The sequence below is a fragment of the Saccoglossus kowalevskii genome, chromosome 21 (assembly GCF_978046115.1).
Source record: "Saccoglossus kowalevskii chromosome 21, keSacKowa6.1, whole genome shotgun sequence".
Taxonomy (NCBI): Eukaryota; Metazoa; Hemichordata; class Enteropneusta; family Harrimaniidae; genus Saccoglossus; species Saccoglossus kowalevskii.
The window spans coordinates 19020308-19040288 of NC_140661.1; the positions used below are offsets into that span (position 1 = coordinate 19020308).

General features: G+C 35.7%; 3 protein-coding genes across 3 annotated transcripts in view; 2 read left to right on the plus strand and 1 right to left on the minus strand.

Moving 5' to 3' along the window:
• The first annotated feature begins 75 nt into the window (after positions 1 to 75).
• LOC100370837 (uncharacterized) lies at positions 76 to 9900 on the plus strand. Its single transcript, XM_085494912.1, has 3 exons — positions 76 to 205; positions 8308 to 8477; positions 9351 to 9900. The coding sequence occupies exons 2-3, from the start codon at positions 8320 to 8322 to the stop codon at positions 9562 to 9564; spliced, it is 372 nt and encodes a 123-aa protein (XP_085351038.1). The 5' UTR covers positions 76 to 205; positions 8308 to 8319; the 3' UTR covers positions 9565 to 9900.
• LOC144360597 (uncharacterized) lies at positions 2536 to 6345 on the minus strand. The gene has a single exon (XM_078013258.2). The coding sequence runs from the start codon at positions 6343 to 6345 to the stop codon at positions 2536 to 2538; it is 3810 nt and encodes a 1269-aa protein (XP_077869384.2).
• A 9517-nt stretch (positions 9901 to 19417) lies between the features above and the next one.
• LOC100368383 (TNF receptor-associated factor 1-like) overlaps positions 19418 to 19981 on the plus strand; it is a 31932-nt gene continuing 31368 nt past the window's right edge. Inside the window, exon 1 of the mRNA XM_085494919.1 lies at positions 19418 to 19505. The gene's annotated coding sequence lies outside the window, so the exon portion shown is untranslated. The remainder of the gene's footprint in view (positions 19506 to 19981) is intronic.

Here is a 19981-nt window from a genome sequence, read left to right on the forward strand (position 1 = left end):
ATTGAATTTTATTTAATTTGCAAAGCCAATCACATCACTCGTTATAAAATAAGTTTGCGCATGACTGTTCTAGAACGCGGAAGTGTCAGAGTTGCTGGTACATGGTAAAGTAGTGGTCAAAGGGCGCAATTTACACGTTTAACGACGAATTCGCAATATCGCATTGTTTTTGGAACTCTAAAACATAATCCCGGTTTTATTTACAGTAAGTATATCAGGAGTTGAACACCAGTTGCGTGTTTTATTTAGAATATAGCGCCCTCTATACACAAACATAATTTAAAGTTCTATTCTTTTCTATATTGCGTTCAAACAAACATGTTTTGTCTGAGGTCATGACACAAATCAAGTAGTTACGATGTTTTCCATGTCAGTCTTGGTGAATTTTGACGCTCACCGTCAAAGTATATTTTTCTTATCAGGACGAACAAAAATCCGTCATTCAAATCGGTGTTTCAAATATAATGAGTGTGTGAAAAACATTTTTGTTTGGCCTTGTGTTATAGTGGTTAAAGGGTGGCGGTCGTCGCCGCAGTGCATGTGCGACATTTGTGTTGATAAACATTGATTTTCCCACAATCCAATGCGCTCTTCTGATAGAAATCACGAGTGTAAGTTTTGACCTGGGCGTGACTTGCACTAATTAACCCCGGTGACTCTTTCAATACCTTTCAATACCAAAGCAATTACCTAATTAAAGCTTGGTAACGTCTCAGTTTGTACTCGTTGGTCTTTGCAACAGTCAAAGTCGCCATCTTTGTTTAAACGAGACCCATATCTCACGCATGCATGGTGCAAGGACCACTGCTCTTTAACAGCATGCAGCTGATTTGTAGGAATCTGAAAAACGCGTTTCACAACTTGTCTCTTATTTAGTTTTATGTGTCATTCAAGATGGCGGCCCCCATATAGTAAATATCGTATTTATTTTATTATCACGTGTGCGCTAGCTGACTGTGCTTTACAGTTAGTTACGTCTGTGTGTATGCATGTCTGTCTGTGTGTGTGTGTGTCCGTTAGAAAACCAATCTTCAGATTTCATGAACTTCGTAGTGTGGTACATAAATGCTCTGGAACAATGCACACACCTGATTTGTCTTTGGTTAAAACCAATTAATTAATGAATATTAATTTGCTAAACTGCATAATAATTAGCCTTTTTCAACTTTTCGATTGATATCTCAAAAACTGTAATTGCATTTCAATGAAACTTGGTATATAGATGCCCTGGGACAATGTAAACCCCTGATCAGTTTTTGGTTGAATTCAATGCATATCATTTCCCTAATTTTCATAATAATTACCTAATTTTTTATTTTATCCACCAATGTCTCAAGAATCATTTATCAAATTTCACTGGAACTTGGTACCTAGGTGCTCTGGAATAAGCCATGTACATGTTTATGGTTAAATTTTATGATAACTTTACCTAATTTACATAAATTAACCAATTCATATGTGTTCCACAGTTATTTTGGGTACCACTCATCAAATTTCAATGAAACTGGTACATAGGTGCTTTTGGATAATCCACAGATCTGATTACTTCAGGGTTGAAACCATGCATATTAAATACCTATATTGTGTAAATGAGGCCATCTGACCTCACTGATATGCATAACTAATATCTTTAGCACTGTTACAGACAAATAAGGACATGCAACTAATGCTATATTGCAGACATTGCACAAGAGATGACATCACATGCCCATATATGGTCATATGACCTCATTAAAATGCGTAAATGTAATATCGATCACATGTGGTCATGTAACCTGATTGATATAATACTAATATTCATTATTGTAATTATATCCTTATTTGGATCCTGATAAAGTTGAACAATAAAAAAGAAAAACAAAACATAACATTTAAAAAAATCAACGGGAAAATGAAAAATTATAAATCCATAAATGTATGGCGAATTTATGAAGCAGCTGGCAGTTTTATTTTATTTAAATTTTCATAGTATACAATATGCAGATCTAATTCTGTGTGTGTGTCAACAATAACACATTTCTAACCATTATCCCTGTGTAAACTGAGAACAGACTTCTCAAGGTAGAGTGAACCAAGTGAGTATTGGTCACCAGATCCGGGAGGAGAATAACACACTGGAGAGGAGCACTTGTAGCCAAGGTGTTTATTGCTCAACTGCTAGGCCTGGAACTGAGTCTAAATACTCACGAGATGTTCCATACAATGTATCAATATCATTATGCAAATAACTAAACTAAACGTCATAGCCTCAAATCATTACATTCCTTTCCCCTTATAGAGGATGAAAACTCTGTTTTTAAAAACTTTGAGATACACTTGAAAATACTTTGAACTCAATAATAACAAGTTAAATATATAACCATAAATACCAACAAACAATTCTAAAATATCGCTATGCTGCAGTACCTGGATAAACTTAATATCTAGCACCTGATATTTAGGTGATAGGTGAAGCACCAAGCCGCACACAACACTCATCATTTTTTTTTTTACTCATACTTCACTCATACAACTACTCACAACTAATTTGGGAAGTCAACCCACATCTGACTGCCATGCTCTTGACAAGCCATCAGCATTGCCATTTTCAACCCCTTTTTTATGTTGGAAATTTATCTGGTAACCTTGCAAGGTCAGACTCCAACGCATCAGTCTACGATTCCGTTCGCGCAATTGATTCAGCCATTTTAAAGGATGATGGTCACTCTGAACAGTAAATGCTCTACCATACAAATATGGATATAATGCTTCCACTGCCCAAACAATGGCCAAACATTCCTTCTCAATAGTCGCATAATTCATTTCACGAGGCAACAACTTCCTACTGATGTATACTATGGGATGTTCTTCTCCTTTGTCATTATTTTGACTTAACACCCCACCAATACCATGATCACAAGCGTCAACCTGCAAGACAAAAGGTTTGGTATAATCTGGATTATGCAGTACAGGTTCAGATGTCAATGCTTGCTTCAATTTACAAAATGATGTCTCACAGTCTTCAGTCCATATTACTTGATTTGAACACTTCTTCTTTGTTAACTCTGTCAAATAAAAAGCAATTTCAGAGAAGTTAGGAATGAATTTACGATAATATCCCACTAAACCCAAAAATGCTCTAACATTTTGTTTAGTCTTGGGTCTTGGAAAATTATTAACAGCTTGCACCTTGTCCAGCATAGCTCTTATCACTCCACTACCTGCCATATATCCAACAAAGGACACTTGTGGCCCACCAATATAACACTTGCTAGACTTCACAGTCAACTTTGCATTCCTCAATCGCTCAAGTACAGCCTGCAAATGTAACAAATGCTCTTTCCAGCTAACATCATGTACCTCTATATCATCCATATATGCACCAGCATACTCATTTGTACCTTGCAGTATCTGATTTATTAACCTTTGTAGGGTTGCTGGACCATTTTTCATGCCAAAAGGCATCACTGTAAATTCAAAGAGACCAAATTGAGTTATGAAAGCAGATTTCTCACAGGAAGATTTACTCAAAGGAATTTGCCAATATCCCTTTGACAAATCAAAAGTAGAAATATAACAGGCAACAACAAACTTTTCTATGAGATCCTCCACACGTGCCATGGGATAAGCATCAAATTTGGTGACACTGTTAAGAGATCTATAATCTACACAGAACCTAACTGTACCATCTTTCTTACCCACTAACACAATAGGACTTGCCCATGGACTTTTAGATGGTCTAATAACACCTGATTTCAGCATTTTATCTAACTCTTCTCTCACTGTGGACTGTACTGCTTGAGGTAACCTGTATGGTTTCTGACGTAAGGGAAAGTCTTCACAAGTAACCACTTCATGTTCCACCAATCCAGTCAGCCCTGGTGCATCTGTAAACACGTCACCATAACGCTCTAGTAACTGTAATACTTCTGCCCGCTGCTCTTCTGTCAGATTTTCATATATTTTCACATCTTTCCAGTTTTCCTTACCTTTCTTTTCTGCTACTGTGTCTAACAGCCCATTTTCTTCCTTGACCACATCCACTATATCGACGAAACATGCATCCAATACATCATTTTCTTCCTTGACTACTTCTACTATATCCACGAAACATGCAATCTCTTCCCTCTCCTTCCAAGGCCTCAACATATTAATATGGTACACTCGGCAAGTTTTCCTTCGACTACCAACATTCACCTCATAATCTACAGCTGTCATTTTCCTTGTAACTTGAAATAGTCCTTGCCATTCTGCCTGTAACTTCTGACTTCTTGATGGGAGTAACACCAGCACCTTTTCACCAATATCAAAAGATCTATCACGAGCTTTCACATCATACCATCTTTTCTGTTTAGCCTGTGCGACCACCATATTCTGCTTCACTACTTCCATCATCTCCCCAATCTTATCCCTCATGTTAATTACATATTCCGCTAAATTTTCCTCTTCTGGAATATCTCCAGTCCACCCTTCCTTTAACACAGCCAAAGGTCCTCTTACATGTCTTCCATATAATAACTCAAATGGAGCAAATCCTGTGCTTGCTTGTGGAACTTCTCGGTAAGCAAACAACAAGTATGGTAAATAGGTATCCCACACCTTTGGGTGTTCTGCTGTGTAGCGACGCAACATACATTTAAGAGTACCATTGAACCGCTCAACAAGCCCATTGCATTGTGGATGATAAATACTAGTTTTCAATTTGTTAATGTGTAGCTTAACACACATATCACTTATAAGTTTAGACATAAAATTTGTCCCTTGATCACTAAGTAACTCATTTGGAATACCTACCCGACTAAAAATCTCAATTAAACAATCTGCTACTGTTTCAGCTTCCATATTTGGAATTGGTAAAGCTTCTGGATATCTAGTGGCATAATCACACAACACCAATATATATTTATTACCTTTTTTACTTCTTGGTAAAGGCCCTACCAGATCTATTGCTACCTTCCGAAATGGTACATCCACAATTGGCATTGATATCATCGGGACTTTTTCATGAGCATATCTCTTAGCAGATTTTTGGCATTCAGCACACGTTCTGCAATAATGTGCCACATCTGAAAATATCCCTGGCCAATAAAAATGCTGCAGTAACCTTTGTTTTGTCTTCTCTATTCCTAAATGACCAGCTAAAGGAATATCGTGAGCAATCCTTAACAACTCACCTCTACACTTTAACGGGACCACTAACTGAGTCACCTCAGCTGCTTCAGCTGAGTTCATGGGCCTCCATTGACGAAATAATAGACCATCCTTCCAGAAAAAACAAACTTTATTTGCTATCATATTTTCTGGCACTACTACTTCACGGACCTTTGTCAATGTTACATCTGATTGCTGTAACTTTATCAACTCCTCTCGTCTCAATTTGAATACATCAAATACTTCATTATCACTTACTGGTAACTGAATCTCATCATTATGATCCTCAGCTTTATCTAACTCACCTTGATCATCTATGCTGTCATTAGTATCACCAACATCAACAACACTTTCTGGCAGTTGCTCCACTGGTCTTGCATGAACATCTGTTAATTGTTCATTACACCTTACCTTAGCATTTTTCTCTTTTAATGCTTTACTTTTTCCTCTAGTGACAACATAAGCTGTACTCTTTTGACTATCTTTAGTCATACTTACATATACCTCATTACCCAAGATAACATCTTCAGCTAAGGTATCTAAAACCCCTACATCCAATTTTCCTCTATAAAACTTACAATTCAAATGTACTCTTGCCATGGGTACTTGCCTTGTACTACTATCTGCAAGTCTAACACACACATACTGTCCCAACAAGTATGCACATTTCGATACAAACTTTGACTTTATCAATGTCTGAGTACAACCTGTATCCTGTAAAACTACCACTTCCTGTCCATTCAGCAGTCCCTTGCACCTATGTATATCCATACAACTACCATATAAACACTTATCTACATTTTTCTTAGATTCACCTGCACAATAAAATACTTTACTACCCTTGCCTGATCCACTATTTGAACTAGGCTTGAGATTCATAGGACATGTTGTAGTAATATGACCAGGTTTACCACACTTGAAACATGTATTAGCTTGACTATTCTTATTAGATTGTTGAACAGAATTAGATTGCCATTTTCTAAATTTTCCATTTGATGCCATTGACTTATCTGTTTTAGGTTTACCATGAGCAGCAATATACTGCTCAGCTAATTTAATGACCTCACCTTTTGATTTAGGTTCTCTTTCACGAATCCATATCTTCAATTCATAAGGTGAATTCTCTATGATTTGCTCCCTCAACAACAGATCTATCATTGTCTCCATACTGTCAACTTCTGCTGCTTCCAACCAATGCTCTAACAAATTCTCCATTCTGGCACCCCATTCGGTAAATGACTCGCATCTCACATCCCACTTTACACTTCTAAAGCATGTTTCGCGGCCAATGATGTGCAATTGCAATCTTTTCAAATGTTCTTAGATAAACATTAATATCATCACCTTCCTTAAAATGAGAAATGTTAGGACCCTTGTCTACAATTACAGTACTATTATCTGTACTATGCTCCCTACCTTGCATACGTAACTTCTCCAATTCTAAATCCCGCAACTTCATTTCCACTTCATGTCTTCTCTTTTGCTCCTCAGCAATCCTTACTGCTTTCAATTTTTCCATTTCTAGCTTCTGTTTAAGCATAACCATCTGTAATTCATATTCACGCTCTTCGCGCCTGAGCCTCACTGTATCCTGATGCTTTGGATCCCAATCCTGCAAGCCCTTATTCAAATTCCCTTCCAAATTAGAATGCATGGGAGTCAGTAGTGGTGGACCCCCAGAAAAATCAGCAGCATCCCCTGTATCATTCATACTCACAACTTATTTTTACTCACACACTGACAAGTATAACATGCAGCTACGGTACCTACCTACCAAAGAACAAATTACCCACTGTTTAGTTTAACCACAAGGAAACCAAACAGGATGTTACAAACTAGAAACCAATTATTTATCCAAACACTGCACTTTTTTTTTATACACAGCCTTTTCTGACTTTCCTTTCCTTTGATACTTGATAGGTCAATCTTTGTTATTGTAAACAAACCAAAGCACTAAAGGTTGGCATAACAACCACCAGTTGCTAAGTGAGTGATGTAAAATGTTCTAAAAGTTAGTTAAAATGTTGCAAAAGTAAATCTACAGTCAGTGAAAAAGAGTTCTAGAAGAGCTGAAACAATGTTGCAATCAAATCAAAAATGTTCCATTTCAACGTACACTGCTTCCACGAGCTGTCAATCAATTCAGTTCAAACCGGCTTTTCACACAGCTGGCAAATTTACATTCCCCGATCTGTCACTTGGATAAAAATATAGTTGACATTGATAACTTCACAGCATTTCTTGAAGGCAAGTTATCTATTCAATGTACAGGCAATTCTGATATCACAGGCAGTTTATTTCTTCACAGCTGGTTGAGTTGAGTGTAGAGAAAAATCAACTCACCAAATCCCAGTTCTTCTGTACAGTTAGTACTCAAAGTAGTATTTCATCTTCCTTCAACTTGCGATGCACAAGTCTCTCCCTCTACTGTGTTGTACACAGAAGGTTGTTCTAGATGTTACAGAGCTCAACAGGCCTTTTCCACAGATTCAAGTTCCTCAGTACTTTGCAAAGAATTATTATTTCTTCAGTAGTATTTCTTCCCCCTTTTTCTTTAACCGCTGCCACCATATGTAAACTGAGAACAGACTTCTCAAGGTAGAGTGAACCAAGTGAGTATTGGTCACCAGATCCGGGAGGAGAATAACACACTGGAGAGGAGCACTTGTAGCCAAGGTGTTTATTGCTCAACTGCTAGGCCTGGAACTGAGTCTAAATACTCAGAGATGTTCCATACAATGTATCAATATCATTATGCAAATAACTAAACTAAACGTCATAGCCTCAAATCATTACACCCTGGTATCACTGAATGCACTGAGTGATTCGAACATTTTGTTTACATAAACAGAGATGATCAAGAGTATTATTATTATTATTATTATTGAAAAATGCATTATGTACATAATACATGCTTTACCTATATGCAAGGACACAATTAAAATGCCCCAAGAGGAACTCTTACAACCAGTTCTTTCACAGACTCGAGTATTTCTAGAAATGAATGTTTGTCATGTGATTTCATGATCTTCTCTCAATTCTGTGACTTCTCCAACTCGCATAAAATCTTCATCACATATCACGTCACTTGCATCCTCATCCTCATCTTATAAATCCTCAGTCTAAAGTAATTATATTTTATTTTAATCACTTTTTTTGTGGTATTTTTATGCACAGATACAAATAATCATGACAAACTTTTTAACAAAGACTATAATGATGAATAAGACATCACAAATCAGCAAAAGTCTAGGCGTTTCCGGTGACGATGAAGAGGTGGATGAGGAACAGCTCGAAAAATCCAAAAAAGAAGCCATGTTAGAAGACAAGAGAATTGCAGAAAGAAGGTATCATAAATTATCAAAACATTAGCCTGTTAAAAACATGAAGAAATGAGACAATCGTAATGTTTCCTGTGGGTTTTATGTGCCCTAAATTGCAGTCAAGCTGTTAAAATTGTTACATAGTCAATACTTTTTTTCTGAAATAGATTGAAACGTGATGCATGCATACTGTTCATTTACTTGTATAGTAATAGTCTGTGGAAGATACATGGTAAATCAAATACAATGGCTAAAAGTAGTTTAAAATCTGTTGGGTACTATGCACTGATAAATATATACATCATAAAATGTTGAGATTGGTATATGGACTGTTAAATTAAATTTTATAAACAATATACACTAAGTTAGGTGGCTGTGTTTAAGGCCACATTGTAAATATGCTTTGTTTAAAAGAAAAGAACCCCTAGTACTAACAAAATGAAATGTGTGTTAAGGTGAGAGAAGAATCTAGTATGTATTAATATATCATGATTTTTGGGAAAAAACAACATAATTTTTTACACAGTTTGACTTTCAACTTGTTCTGGGAATTTTTTACAAATTTGCATTGTTCGAATGTAACATTTAAAATGTTTAACATCATACTGTAAAATACTGAAGGAATGATTCAGTGAAAATAAAATCCAGCAAATATACTTTTTTTTCTATATTTTACATTAAACTCGTTAAAAATCAGTGAAAATAAATTCCATACAAAACACCCAAAAAATCTTTTCAGCGAAAATTTATTCCAGCGAAAATAAAGTATTTCACAGTATATGTCTATTTTGAATAATCATGTAGGAAGTAATATGATAGCACTTTGTAGACTAACTAGTTAAAGTCTATCAAATAAACAAAAACTTACAAAATAAATATTTTTTTATTTGGTTTCAGAGAACAACACGCTTTAAAGCATGCTGCAAAGAAAGCTGATCGGGCAAAGAAGCGGAATGAAATTCGTGAGAAGTACGGCCTGAAAAATAAAGACTATGATGATGCTATTATATCATCACATCAAAAAACTGCATCATCTGGTTCCGTTGCATCAAAAGGAAGTACTTCTTCTGCAAATCAAAGTAAACAAAACAAAGATTGCTCTGTAATGTAAAAAACAAAGTAACAACACCTCATACCACTAGAGGGGGCTGTGTTAGTCTAGTATTTAAATGTAGTGCTGTATATGTAATTGAAAGACGAATTTTGAATCAGAACCATGAAGCTTAGTAACAAACTGTTTTTTTTCCTGACCTGAATCCAAATATTTTCAGACACAAAATGATTCTACTAATCCTATGCAGATGTAATGGTGCTTCTAATAAGATACATGTAATCAACATAAAAATTAAATTAATACATTATTATTATTTACAATGTCATATATATTTTACTGTTCTGTTATTTGCATGTATTATAAAATAAAAATAATTTATATTGTATTTTAGAATTTCTCTTCTTTTGTGAATTTTGTAAGTACCGATACACCAAACTCGTCTTGTCAAACAGGATGCGGCAAGACGACCACCGTCCTTTAACATATCTTATTGTTTGTTTTTGTCAAAAGCAAAAACCCTTCCCTTTTTTTTTGTAATGCTGACAAATTGAAAGACACGCTGTTAAAGATATATCAAGAAACAGGAAAATTAATCAAAGAAAGCTTAAAAAAAACTTTATTGGAGACATGAAAAACAATTAAGGAATACTGTTTGTATTACTATATTAGAAGCGCATCTTCATTGCACATAAAGCATTGTGTTTATTGCATACAAAATATGTCTTGAAATATGTCTTATTTTGACCATAGGTTGTCTTTGACCTTTATTTTTACAGCAGGCATATGTGCTTCTAATAGTGAAAATAATCAGGGTGGTTCCAGGTAGCTATGACTTAATAATTATAAATATTTAATGAAATGATGACCATATATGACTTGATATTTTGGTTATATCTTGTCAGACCACAAAATAATAGCACCAGTTGCATGTCCCCATCTGCAACAGTACTTAGTACATTGCAGTTAGGCATATAAAGAAACACGCATGAAACTAATACATGTAGCAGGTAATTAATATGCACGAAGTTATCAAATCGGTGGATCTGTGGCACCTATGTACCTAGTTTTATTAACATTTGATCAGTGGTATGCAAGATACATGTACCTTTGGAGCACCTATGAATTAGTTAATTTATGCAAAGTAGAAAGCTCACAATTTTACCCTAAACTGAACAAGTATTTGGCTATAGTTTCATTGACTCTGATGTGTGGTTGAGATATTGGTATAAAGATAAATATTGGCTAATTTATATGCAAATCAGGCAATTAATATGCATGGATTTCAAGTAGAATTTGATCAGGTCAGATTTTTGTCCTAGTGTGTCTATTTACCAAATTTCATTGAAATCTGTTTAATGGTATATGTCAATTTCCAGAGTTAAAAAGGTAGAAGCCTACTCATGATTTGAAATGCCCAGAATTTATTCATTTTGTACTTCTGGGCAATAGAAGAATATTGACTTAAAACAAGCAGCCTGTCGGCTGAGATAGCTCCGCTGTTAGCAATGCACATTTCAATTAAAGAACTGAAGATATCATTAAAAAATGAACAATATGTATAGTATCAAAGCAATCAGACTTGATGTTTTCAACAGGAATTTGAAAATATCACTTTTCACCAAAAATGACAAAAATATTCATCAAAATTAGATAATTAAAGATATCATCACGAAATGAACAAATCTGAGAGTTCCACATGTAGTACTATATATGTAATATCAAAGCAGTCAGACTTGCTTTTTTTTAAAAAAAGAAGTCGAAAGTATCACTTTTTACCAAAAATGATAAAAATATTCACTAAAATTAGAAACTTACTGAAGATATCACGAAAGAAACAAATCTTGAAGAGGTCCACATGTAGTACCTATATATGTAATATCAAAGCAATTGGACTTGCGGTTTTTAACAAGTCGAAAATATCACTTTTTACCAAAAATGACAAAATATTCATCAAAATTAGAGAATTGAAGAGATCATCATGATATGAACAAATCTAAGAGAGGCCTACCCAACTATCAAAGTATTCAGGCTTGTAGTTTTCAAGAAGATGTCGAAAAAGAAAGACATGGACGCCGCCGGACAATCACACATATGATAAGCTCCGCTCGACAAAGTCGACAGCAGAGCTAAAAACTTAGGGGTCACCAGGTTACTAGTAATTTTCGAGAAAATCATGTTTGTATTTTTAGTTGATAGCAGCCATTTTGGCAGTATTATAGGGATTTTATCATAGGTTCCTATGGCAGAGATATTATGCCATATCAAACTGTAGACTGGGTTGTAAAAAATGTAATTTTTGTTCAACATTGCGTACTATGGAATTGTTCAAAAAATACGTCAATGTAACACACAAAAGAATGCTATTTTATGTCGCCATGGGCCAATAGCTCCACGATTTTACATAATAAACCGATGGACATTGTCATGCGATATATGACCAACTTCCTCAAAATTACGCGGGACGCTCGTCACCTGCGCATACGCGACGATTACAACACTCGCTCATGGGTAGACGCTAGTTTGTAAACAATGACACGCTGACAATGACGTATGCACAGGTGACGACTCCCCCGCTTTAATTTTCTGTTGCAAATTGTACTAGTACTTGAATAGTATAATGCCAGAATTATGTGACTGGGTGACGTAATTTGAAAACATTCGTTTTCTGTAAACAAGTCTTCACTACTCCATGCACAGTCACTTGTTACCCATAACAAGTCTTTTATTAACAATCGGAGGTCCGTACTACACATAAAAATAGTCTATTTTTATGTGTAGTGGAGGAGGTAACAAGTGACTGTGCTCCATGCCCATACATTCTGCCTGCTCTACATATTTGAGATGTTCGCTGTTTCTGCGCAATTTTAAAACAAATAAACAGTTTTTTATTCGCTCAACTTTCGAAAGTAAAAGGAAACCCCATTCTCGCCCGCCAGAGTATTTTTTCCGCCCACTCAAAAAACCATCAATTGCCGAAAGAGGTTTGCAACGATGGGAAACCCCGAACTCCGCACAGTTCGATACGCGTTACTTATCATCACTGCACAAAGCAGATTTGCATAGAACTCATTTGCATATTCGAATATGTTCGAACCACAACCCCTTGGCGGTTAACAAAGTTATGCGAAAGGTTACTTTAATCACTTTAATAAGACGTTTCACGCCCTGAATCCGAATAAAATGTTTAGTGATTAGAACAAAATATACAAGACTTGCTTTAGAAAACTGCAATAATTTCCTAGATGCCAAAGCATTATAATGTACAATAAATAAATAACTTTATACACTTACTAGAACCTTAGTGTTCTATGACTGTTAGACGCGGAAAATCGAACCCGTTCAAGCCAGAAATAGTATTGAAATATTCACCAGAATACAAGATGAACGGAAATGTTAGGAAACCCCTTTCAGTGAAATTAGTCTTTAATGTTTCTTTCCCAACTATATTCGTTAACAGAACGTTTCTTTCGTCCAAGTTTTAGTGTATCACGTGCGCCATTTCACCACTATAACATTACCTCGCAAAACATAGTCCGCGATAAAATGGTTCGTATTTACGTTTTTACTGAAGTCTGAAGTCTGTCAGACATTAATAAATAGTTCGGATGTCACATACGTTTTTTTCCATTTTTTGTAGTACGTTTTCAGATGTAACAGCTACAGGGAAATGGCCGTGCGTAGTGAGGTGATTGACCACAAAATTGAAGGCTGCCTGTGGCAGAGGCACTATTGCGTAAAGCGCAAAGCCCTCTGGGAAGGAGATTGGGGAAACCCCTGAATGGCCACGAGCGTAAGCGCTGACGTCAGCACAGGGAGTTGGACAAACTTATGTATTTTAATAAATTATTAAATAATAAATTGTTATATAACTTTTCTTTTACCCCTCCTGGTCTTTTACCCCCCTTGTTTATACCACTCTTTCCTTTATCACAACTTAGTTACGCGCTATGTTATATGCAAATTTTAACGCGCGATGTAGACACGCCCTATTATAGAGATATTTTACTATAATAGGGCGTGTCTACATCGCGCGTTAAAATTTGCATATAACATTAGCGCGTAACAAAGTTGTTATAAAGGAAAGAGTGGTATAAACAAGGATCAGTGATTACTTGAAATCGATACCTGGAAGTCGGGGGTAAAAGAAAAGTTATATAACAATTTATTAATTAATAATTTATTAAAATACATAAGTTTGTCCAACTCCCTGTGACGTCAGGTTAACAATCATTCTCCATCCAGAGACTATGGGTCTTTTATCACTAAGCTAGGTAGTCGCCAGGGAACGTCCCACTCGTCTCTACCACAAGCTAATTTAAATATTAATGACCGGACCTACTTTTTGCTTTGCCATGAGTGCGTTCGCGTCGCTCCGCGAGGGTGCCCCAAACGACGTGACAGGAAGTAGATGTATTGGCTCGTTGCTATGCGAGGGAAACTCGTATAAAATGTATAAAATTTATTTTGAAATCACGCCCACTAGCATTTTATGTTTGAGAAAATTACCTAAACACCTTTTTACCTATCGATTTCGTAGTTCGTTATCTTTTTCCCAACATCGCCCAGTAGTGACGTCATATAGCAGTCGAACGAAAACTGGGCAGCCGCGAGCCGTCCGCGTCACCTCGAGGCAACAACGCGAACGCACAGACGATTTGAACGGCAATTCACATCTACGTCTCCTACCGCAGGATCTTCTTTTTCTTTATTTTAACATTTTGAAAATATTTTAGCACTGAATGTAAAAATATTTGATATATTTATTTTAAATAACACACTTTTTTTTCAATAGAAGCTTAGGATATAAGAAACAAATGAATTTTAAAAAAACGCTATTTGAAAATCGTTCTGCTACTTGAAAAAAAGTCGGTCGGCTACTTGAAAATTGCTCCGTTACATGAAAATCGGTCGGCTACATGAAAATCGGTCGGCTACATGAAAATCGGTCGGCTACATGAAAATCGGCCGACTATATGAAAATCGGTCGGCTACATGAAAATCGGTCGGCTACATGAAAATCAGTCGGCTATATGAAAATCGGTCGGCTACATGAAAATCGGTCGGCTACATGAAAATCGGTCGACTACATGAAAATCGGTCAGCTACATGAAAATCGGTCGGTTACTTGAAAATCACGGTAACACAAATTATTAATTTATTAAAACATTTATTATTAATTATTAAAACAAGCGGGAAACTATATGCACCCCAATGAGCTAAAGATGATGCATTTGTGTCTCGTATTGTTTAATTATTTTTAAATCTATATAACGGCATAGTGTAAAACTCGTATGTATATTTACTAAAATCTTGCTACACGTGACGTACAATGAAGAGTTTAAATTTAAATCGAAAGCAATGAATTGACATAAACACGTAGCTCTTTAAACGAACTTTGCGAAGAAATACTACGCGTGATAATTTACGCATGTTTTGCAATAACTTGCATACTAGTATATATTTTTCGCTGTTATTGTAATTAACATTATTGTTGTTTAGGAGTTAAAATGGTATAGAAATCCATTTATGTATTATTATCACCACCGGAGGAGGGATACACGTGTTCACGTGGATTTGAATCGTCACCTGGTTTGTTTCTACTATTATAATACTACGTCGTACAACTTCATCTATCTAGTACTCAAATACCAATTTGATCTACGCATATATCCGTTTTGGCAATTGAGATTCTGTCATCGTTTTTAATATCCGAAGTACATGATTAGTTTTCGTCCATTCTTGAGTATTACAAATCATTATTATAGTTCATATAGAAATATTTTGTTTATACCACATAGCGTTTATTGGAAAATATTGCGTCATGTAACTACGACTCGTCTCAATTGGCCATGTTGTACCGGAGCACCGAGTTACTGACGTTATATGACATATTTTTATAGCTCCATTGGTAAGGCTGTTTTAAACAAATCTATACCTCGTCATAGATCATTTGAAGGTGATCAAATTATGATTGAGTATAGACCAAACATCAGCCATGATATGTGCATGGGCTTTATGAGCGAGATTTTTTCTTGTCGTTTTTCGCTTTCTTTTAAATTTTAGAGATCATGTGTGCACGATATATTCACAACATGATGGTAGACCAAATTGTTGAAAATGTCCTCATAGCATGTAGGTAAGCTTTGTGTGTCGCGCCAAAATTGCACACATTTCAATTATTACAGATAACATAATGTTTGTTTGTGCAATTAGTTTAGTTGACCGTTCTATCGCCCTAGCTTTGACAATCACACCGATTTTTTAAATAAGTCATAAACATTAGTGTGCCCGATTTACAACCCGTAGTTGCGAATCATGTGATATGACGGTCGGCAAGGGGTATTTTCGTAAGCTGTAATCAATTGTTTTTATTTTTCGTAATAATGTAATTTAAAAAATAAAAAAACGTAATTTCGTAGACATGAGCAAGGTGTAAAACGTAATCAGCTATTCTATTCTTCCGTAATTCGTACACAAATCTTATTTTTTGTAAGTGTATAAACCATTTTCCACATTAAATGTTGTAATTCGTACGAAATTACAAACTTGTAATTCCTCATTTGAAGCCCGGTGTCATGCGAAGAATTTTCCGTGCGCTAAAACTTCCGGGTGAGGTCGTCGCACAAGCGCAATGCAGTTCTTGAATTTTCTTCGCGGTGTAGTGGATTCTCGTAAATAATGTGCATTGTTCAATGAAAATAAACGTTCTGCTGTTGACGCATCGACGGCAGATGGCTAAGTTGTAACGTATATCTCGAATGTAGGTAGTTTCGGCCACACATGTGTTTTATATCTTGTTGATTGAATCTCAGACTAGTATTACTAGTCTGAGATTGAATCTATGCAGTTTTATATATTTAGTAATCCAAAATCTAAATAAATGCATATAACAGCAAAGACTGTGTTTGAAACTATTTCCGTAAAACTATCAGTAAATACAAATAGTACATTTATAAACAAAATACAACAACCTAGCGAGCACCTCTGCTTGTGTAAACACCAGATGTGTTATTTACTTAAGGATTATAAATGATTAATATTATTTTGCCTGGCGTTGTACATAATACGTGTCGCATTGTTTTTGTAATTCAACTATTCTATTGTTTTATTAAAATAAAATGTGAAAAAGTTTTCTCTTCTAGTTTCCTTTTATTGATGATTCCACATACATGTCAAGCATGCTCACGTATAATTTTATTTTTCAAAACATGGAAAAATAATTGCTAAGAATTGAGAATAGTTGATATCGTCACAAAAAGAACATATCTAATATAGATTAACACAGGATACCTACATAACATTTATCAAATGAATTGAGCTGGTAGTTTTCAAGAAGTCGTCGGAAATAGCAGTTTTGACATAAATGACCCAAAATATTTTTAAAAAAATACAATATTGACACAAAATCTGAGAGAGACCCATTCAAGGTAGTAGTATATTATTATTATTAGTATTCAAGTCGCAAATACAAAACTTGTTATAATTTATAGTTATTTCGTCAATAACATAATGAAATTAAACAATTGTTAAGTTTAAGAGCTAATCCTTACAACAGACAATGATGATTATTGTTTCGCCTCGTATATTATATTTCTGATGTTTTGTCTGGCATCAGATTTGTATTTGTTACTATAATATTATTTTAATAACTTGTCAAAAGATCCATTTCTTACCTCTATATCTGAACAGATTATATCATGATTATTATTTTATAGGACTATAGAATTTGAACAACTCACTGTAGTTTGTTTAGTGAATTATTATTATTATTATTATTATTATTATTATTATTATTATTATTATTATTATTATTATTATTATTATTATTATTATTATTATATGCATATTTAATTTGTATGCTCATTTGCTAAAACAATGAGCGAGTTAGCGTGACGTTCGAAGTTAACACGATGTTCTAAATATTCTGACTTTTACAATGACATGTACGCAATGTTATCTACACTTTATTTAATGCGGTGTGCAAGTGTCCTCGTCAAGCATTGTTCTTAGTAGAACACCGGAAAATATATCAAACCGGAACTAATATCGCACGTTAACGTTCGACATTAATTCCTGGCCTGATTCGCGCATATGCGTCGCACAAACCCATGAGATTTGTCACAGCAGAACGCGTTCACCGGAGGTTATTCTATGTGTGACATTCTTTGGCTCTTAAATCAAATTTATTAAAATAACTGTAAAATGTAATTATGAATTTGTTTTATCAGTGTAAAGTGTAAAAACCATTTTTCACTATACATGAAATTTTCATTTTATTTTTTGTAAAAACGTAAAATGCCTTTTTAATTTTCTGTAACCTGTATCAGCTACCCCCCTCGCCCACCCTGTGATATATGTTGACAGCATGAAGACGCTCGTTTTATAGGTGAATAAAAGCTAAACTTAGTAGTGGTAAAGCCACGAAACTGATTTGTAGTGGTGTAAACGTGATACACGGTACAGTAGATTTTGGTAACGAGTCGTAACAATTTATGGTTGTATAGGGTTAGAATGGCGCACTGACTTATAACATGTTTACATTCAAAGCCTAGAGTCAGCATGCCAATACAATCAACACATGCAAATATGATGTTTCAAGTATACAGATTGGTTGACTTCATTTTATTTAACAAACAGATGAATACGTTGTTTACCAGACTTCGTAAGCATACACAAGCAATGGTATACATTGCATGTTGTACTTCCGGGTCATATCTGCAGGTCGAAGGTTATCTCGCAACATACACGCGATTTTCTAGATAGAGGAGCAATTTTCATATAGCGGCGCGATTTTCAAGTAGCCGACCGAATTTTTCAAGTAGCGGAGCGATTTTCATGTAGCGGAGCAGTTTTCAAGTAGCCGAGCAATTTTCAAGTACTAGTAGCCGACCGATTTTTTTCAAGTAGCGGAGCGATTTTCATGTAAGGGCGCGATTTTCATGTAGCGGAGCAGTTTTCAAATAGCCGACTGACTTTCATGTAGCGGACCAATTGTATATATGGGCCACCGTAATGAAACGCTCAATCTCCTTCCTCGAGGCCTGTTTGCGGAGTTCGTGACACGCTATGGCCATCTGACGCATGCGCAGGTGCCGACTTCCCCGCTTTAATATCAAGCTGGAAATTTGAGATGTAAACTTTTTGACAGTATGTTGTCGTTTATTGGATGTTTGGTCGGCTTTTTATGCTGAATCAATCCATGTTTTTTCTGCTTTATTGACTGAATAGGTCATTGAAGTCATTGACCCCAGCGGGGTACACATCCACCGGCAGCTATGCATACACTCGATCAGGGTCGCCCAAAGTAGGAAAGCACTGCTATAAACAACATGTATTCAAGTTTAAAAGGTATTCTACACATTCCACAAGGAATCTCGCGATTTCGTTATTTCGCTGAATATCAAGAGTCGTACATAGATGTGGGTCATAGCTCAGTTGTGTCGGTCTGTGTAATCACCGTCCCTCAGGTGTTGAGGGACAGTGTTGTATGATAGACACTTCTTTTTTTCATTCTGAATGTTTCTAGCATGGAATGACAACCATGCTTTATTGTACTTAGATCTATGTCCATTTTTAGGATACGACTTCAATAAAGACTATTATTATGAAACCTACTACTAGTATTCCCGGATATTATTAGGGTTGTGTAGACACAGAAGAGTTGTACATAGGTACCGAAATCGAAGTTGCGTTTGCGTATCTCATAAATACAGCATTGCTTCACTCTTGTAATTTTGTTCACCATTTATATACAAAATAGCAATTTGAAAAATTTAATAAAATAAATAAAATACTATTAAATCTTTGATTGGCTTAGGCGTTTATATACGGTCGTGTCAGGACGAGATACATTAGCATACAGCTGCCGTATCAGGCTAGTACTACATTCTAACGATTGATTGCTACGTCATATGACACCACATAGCCGTGTTCGATGTTAGAAAGGTACCGCTCTCTATTAGTTTTTGCATTATTCCGCTGTTTTAACAACACATAAGGTAAGGTAAATTCTAGCTTAGGCCAGACTTTTATCAGGGGCGTCGATCCATTCTGAAAAGTGAGGGGGACACTTTTGTGTCCGCGTAAACGGCCAATGTCCGCGCTTACGCGAACAGGGGGGTGTCTGAGAAGGGGGGACTGCCCTATGCTCCGACATCTCTATGTTCTGACACACAGTATACTTGTGTCAAACTTAATCTGACTAGCCGTGCGTGACATTTTACTACCTTGATATAATCAGGATGTCCTGTGGGTTAATACTGGAAATCCAACTTTAGTGTAGTCCAGCCATGATGCTCGAAAGTCCGTGAAGGCGGGATCTTGCATAATGTTATCGGATAATTATCAGAGAATTATCAAACAATGTTGCCCATTGTATCATTCTAATACTTCGACAATTATTTGACAATATTCGTGTCTGTTGGATGTGGTTCCAACCTTAAATCCTCCGATTGCCTAACTATCGAAGTTTTAG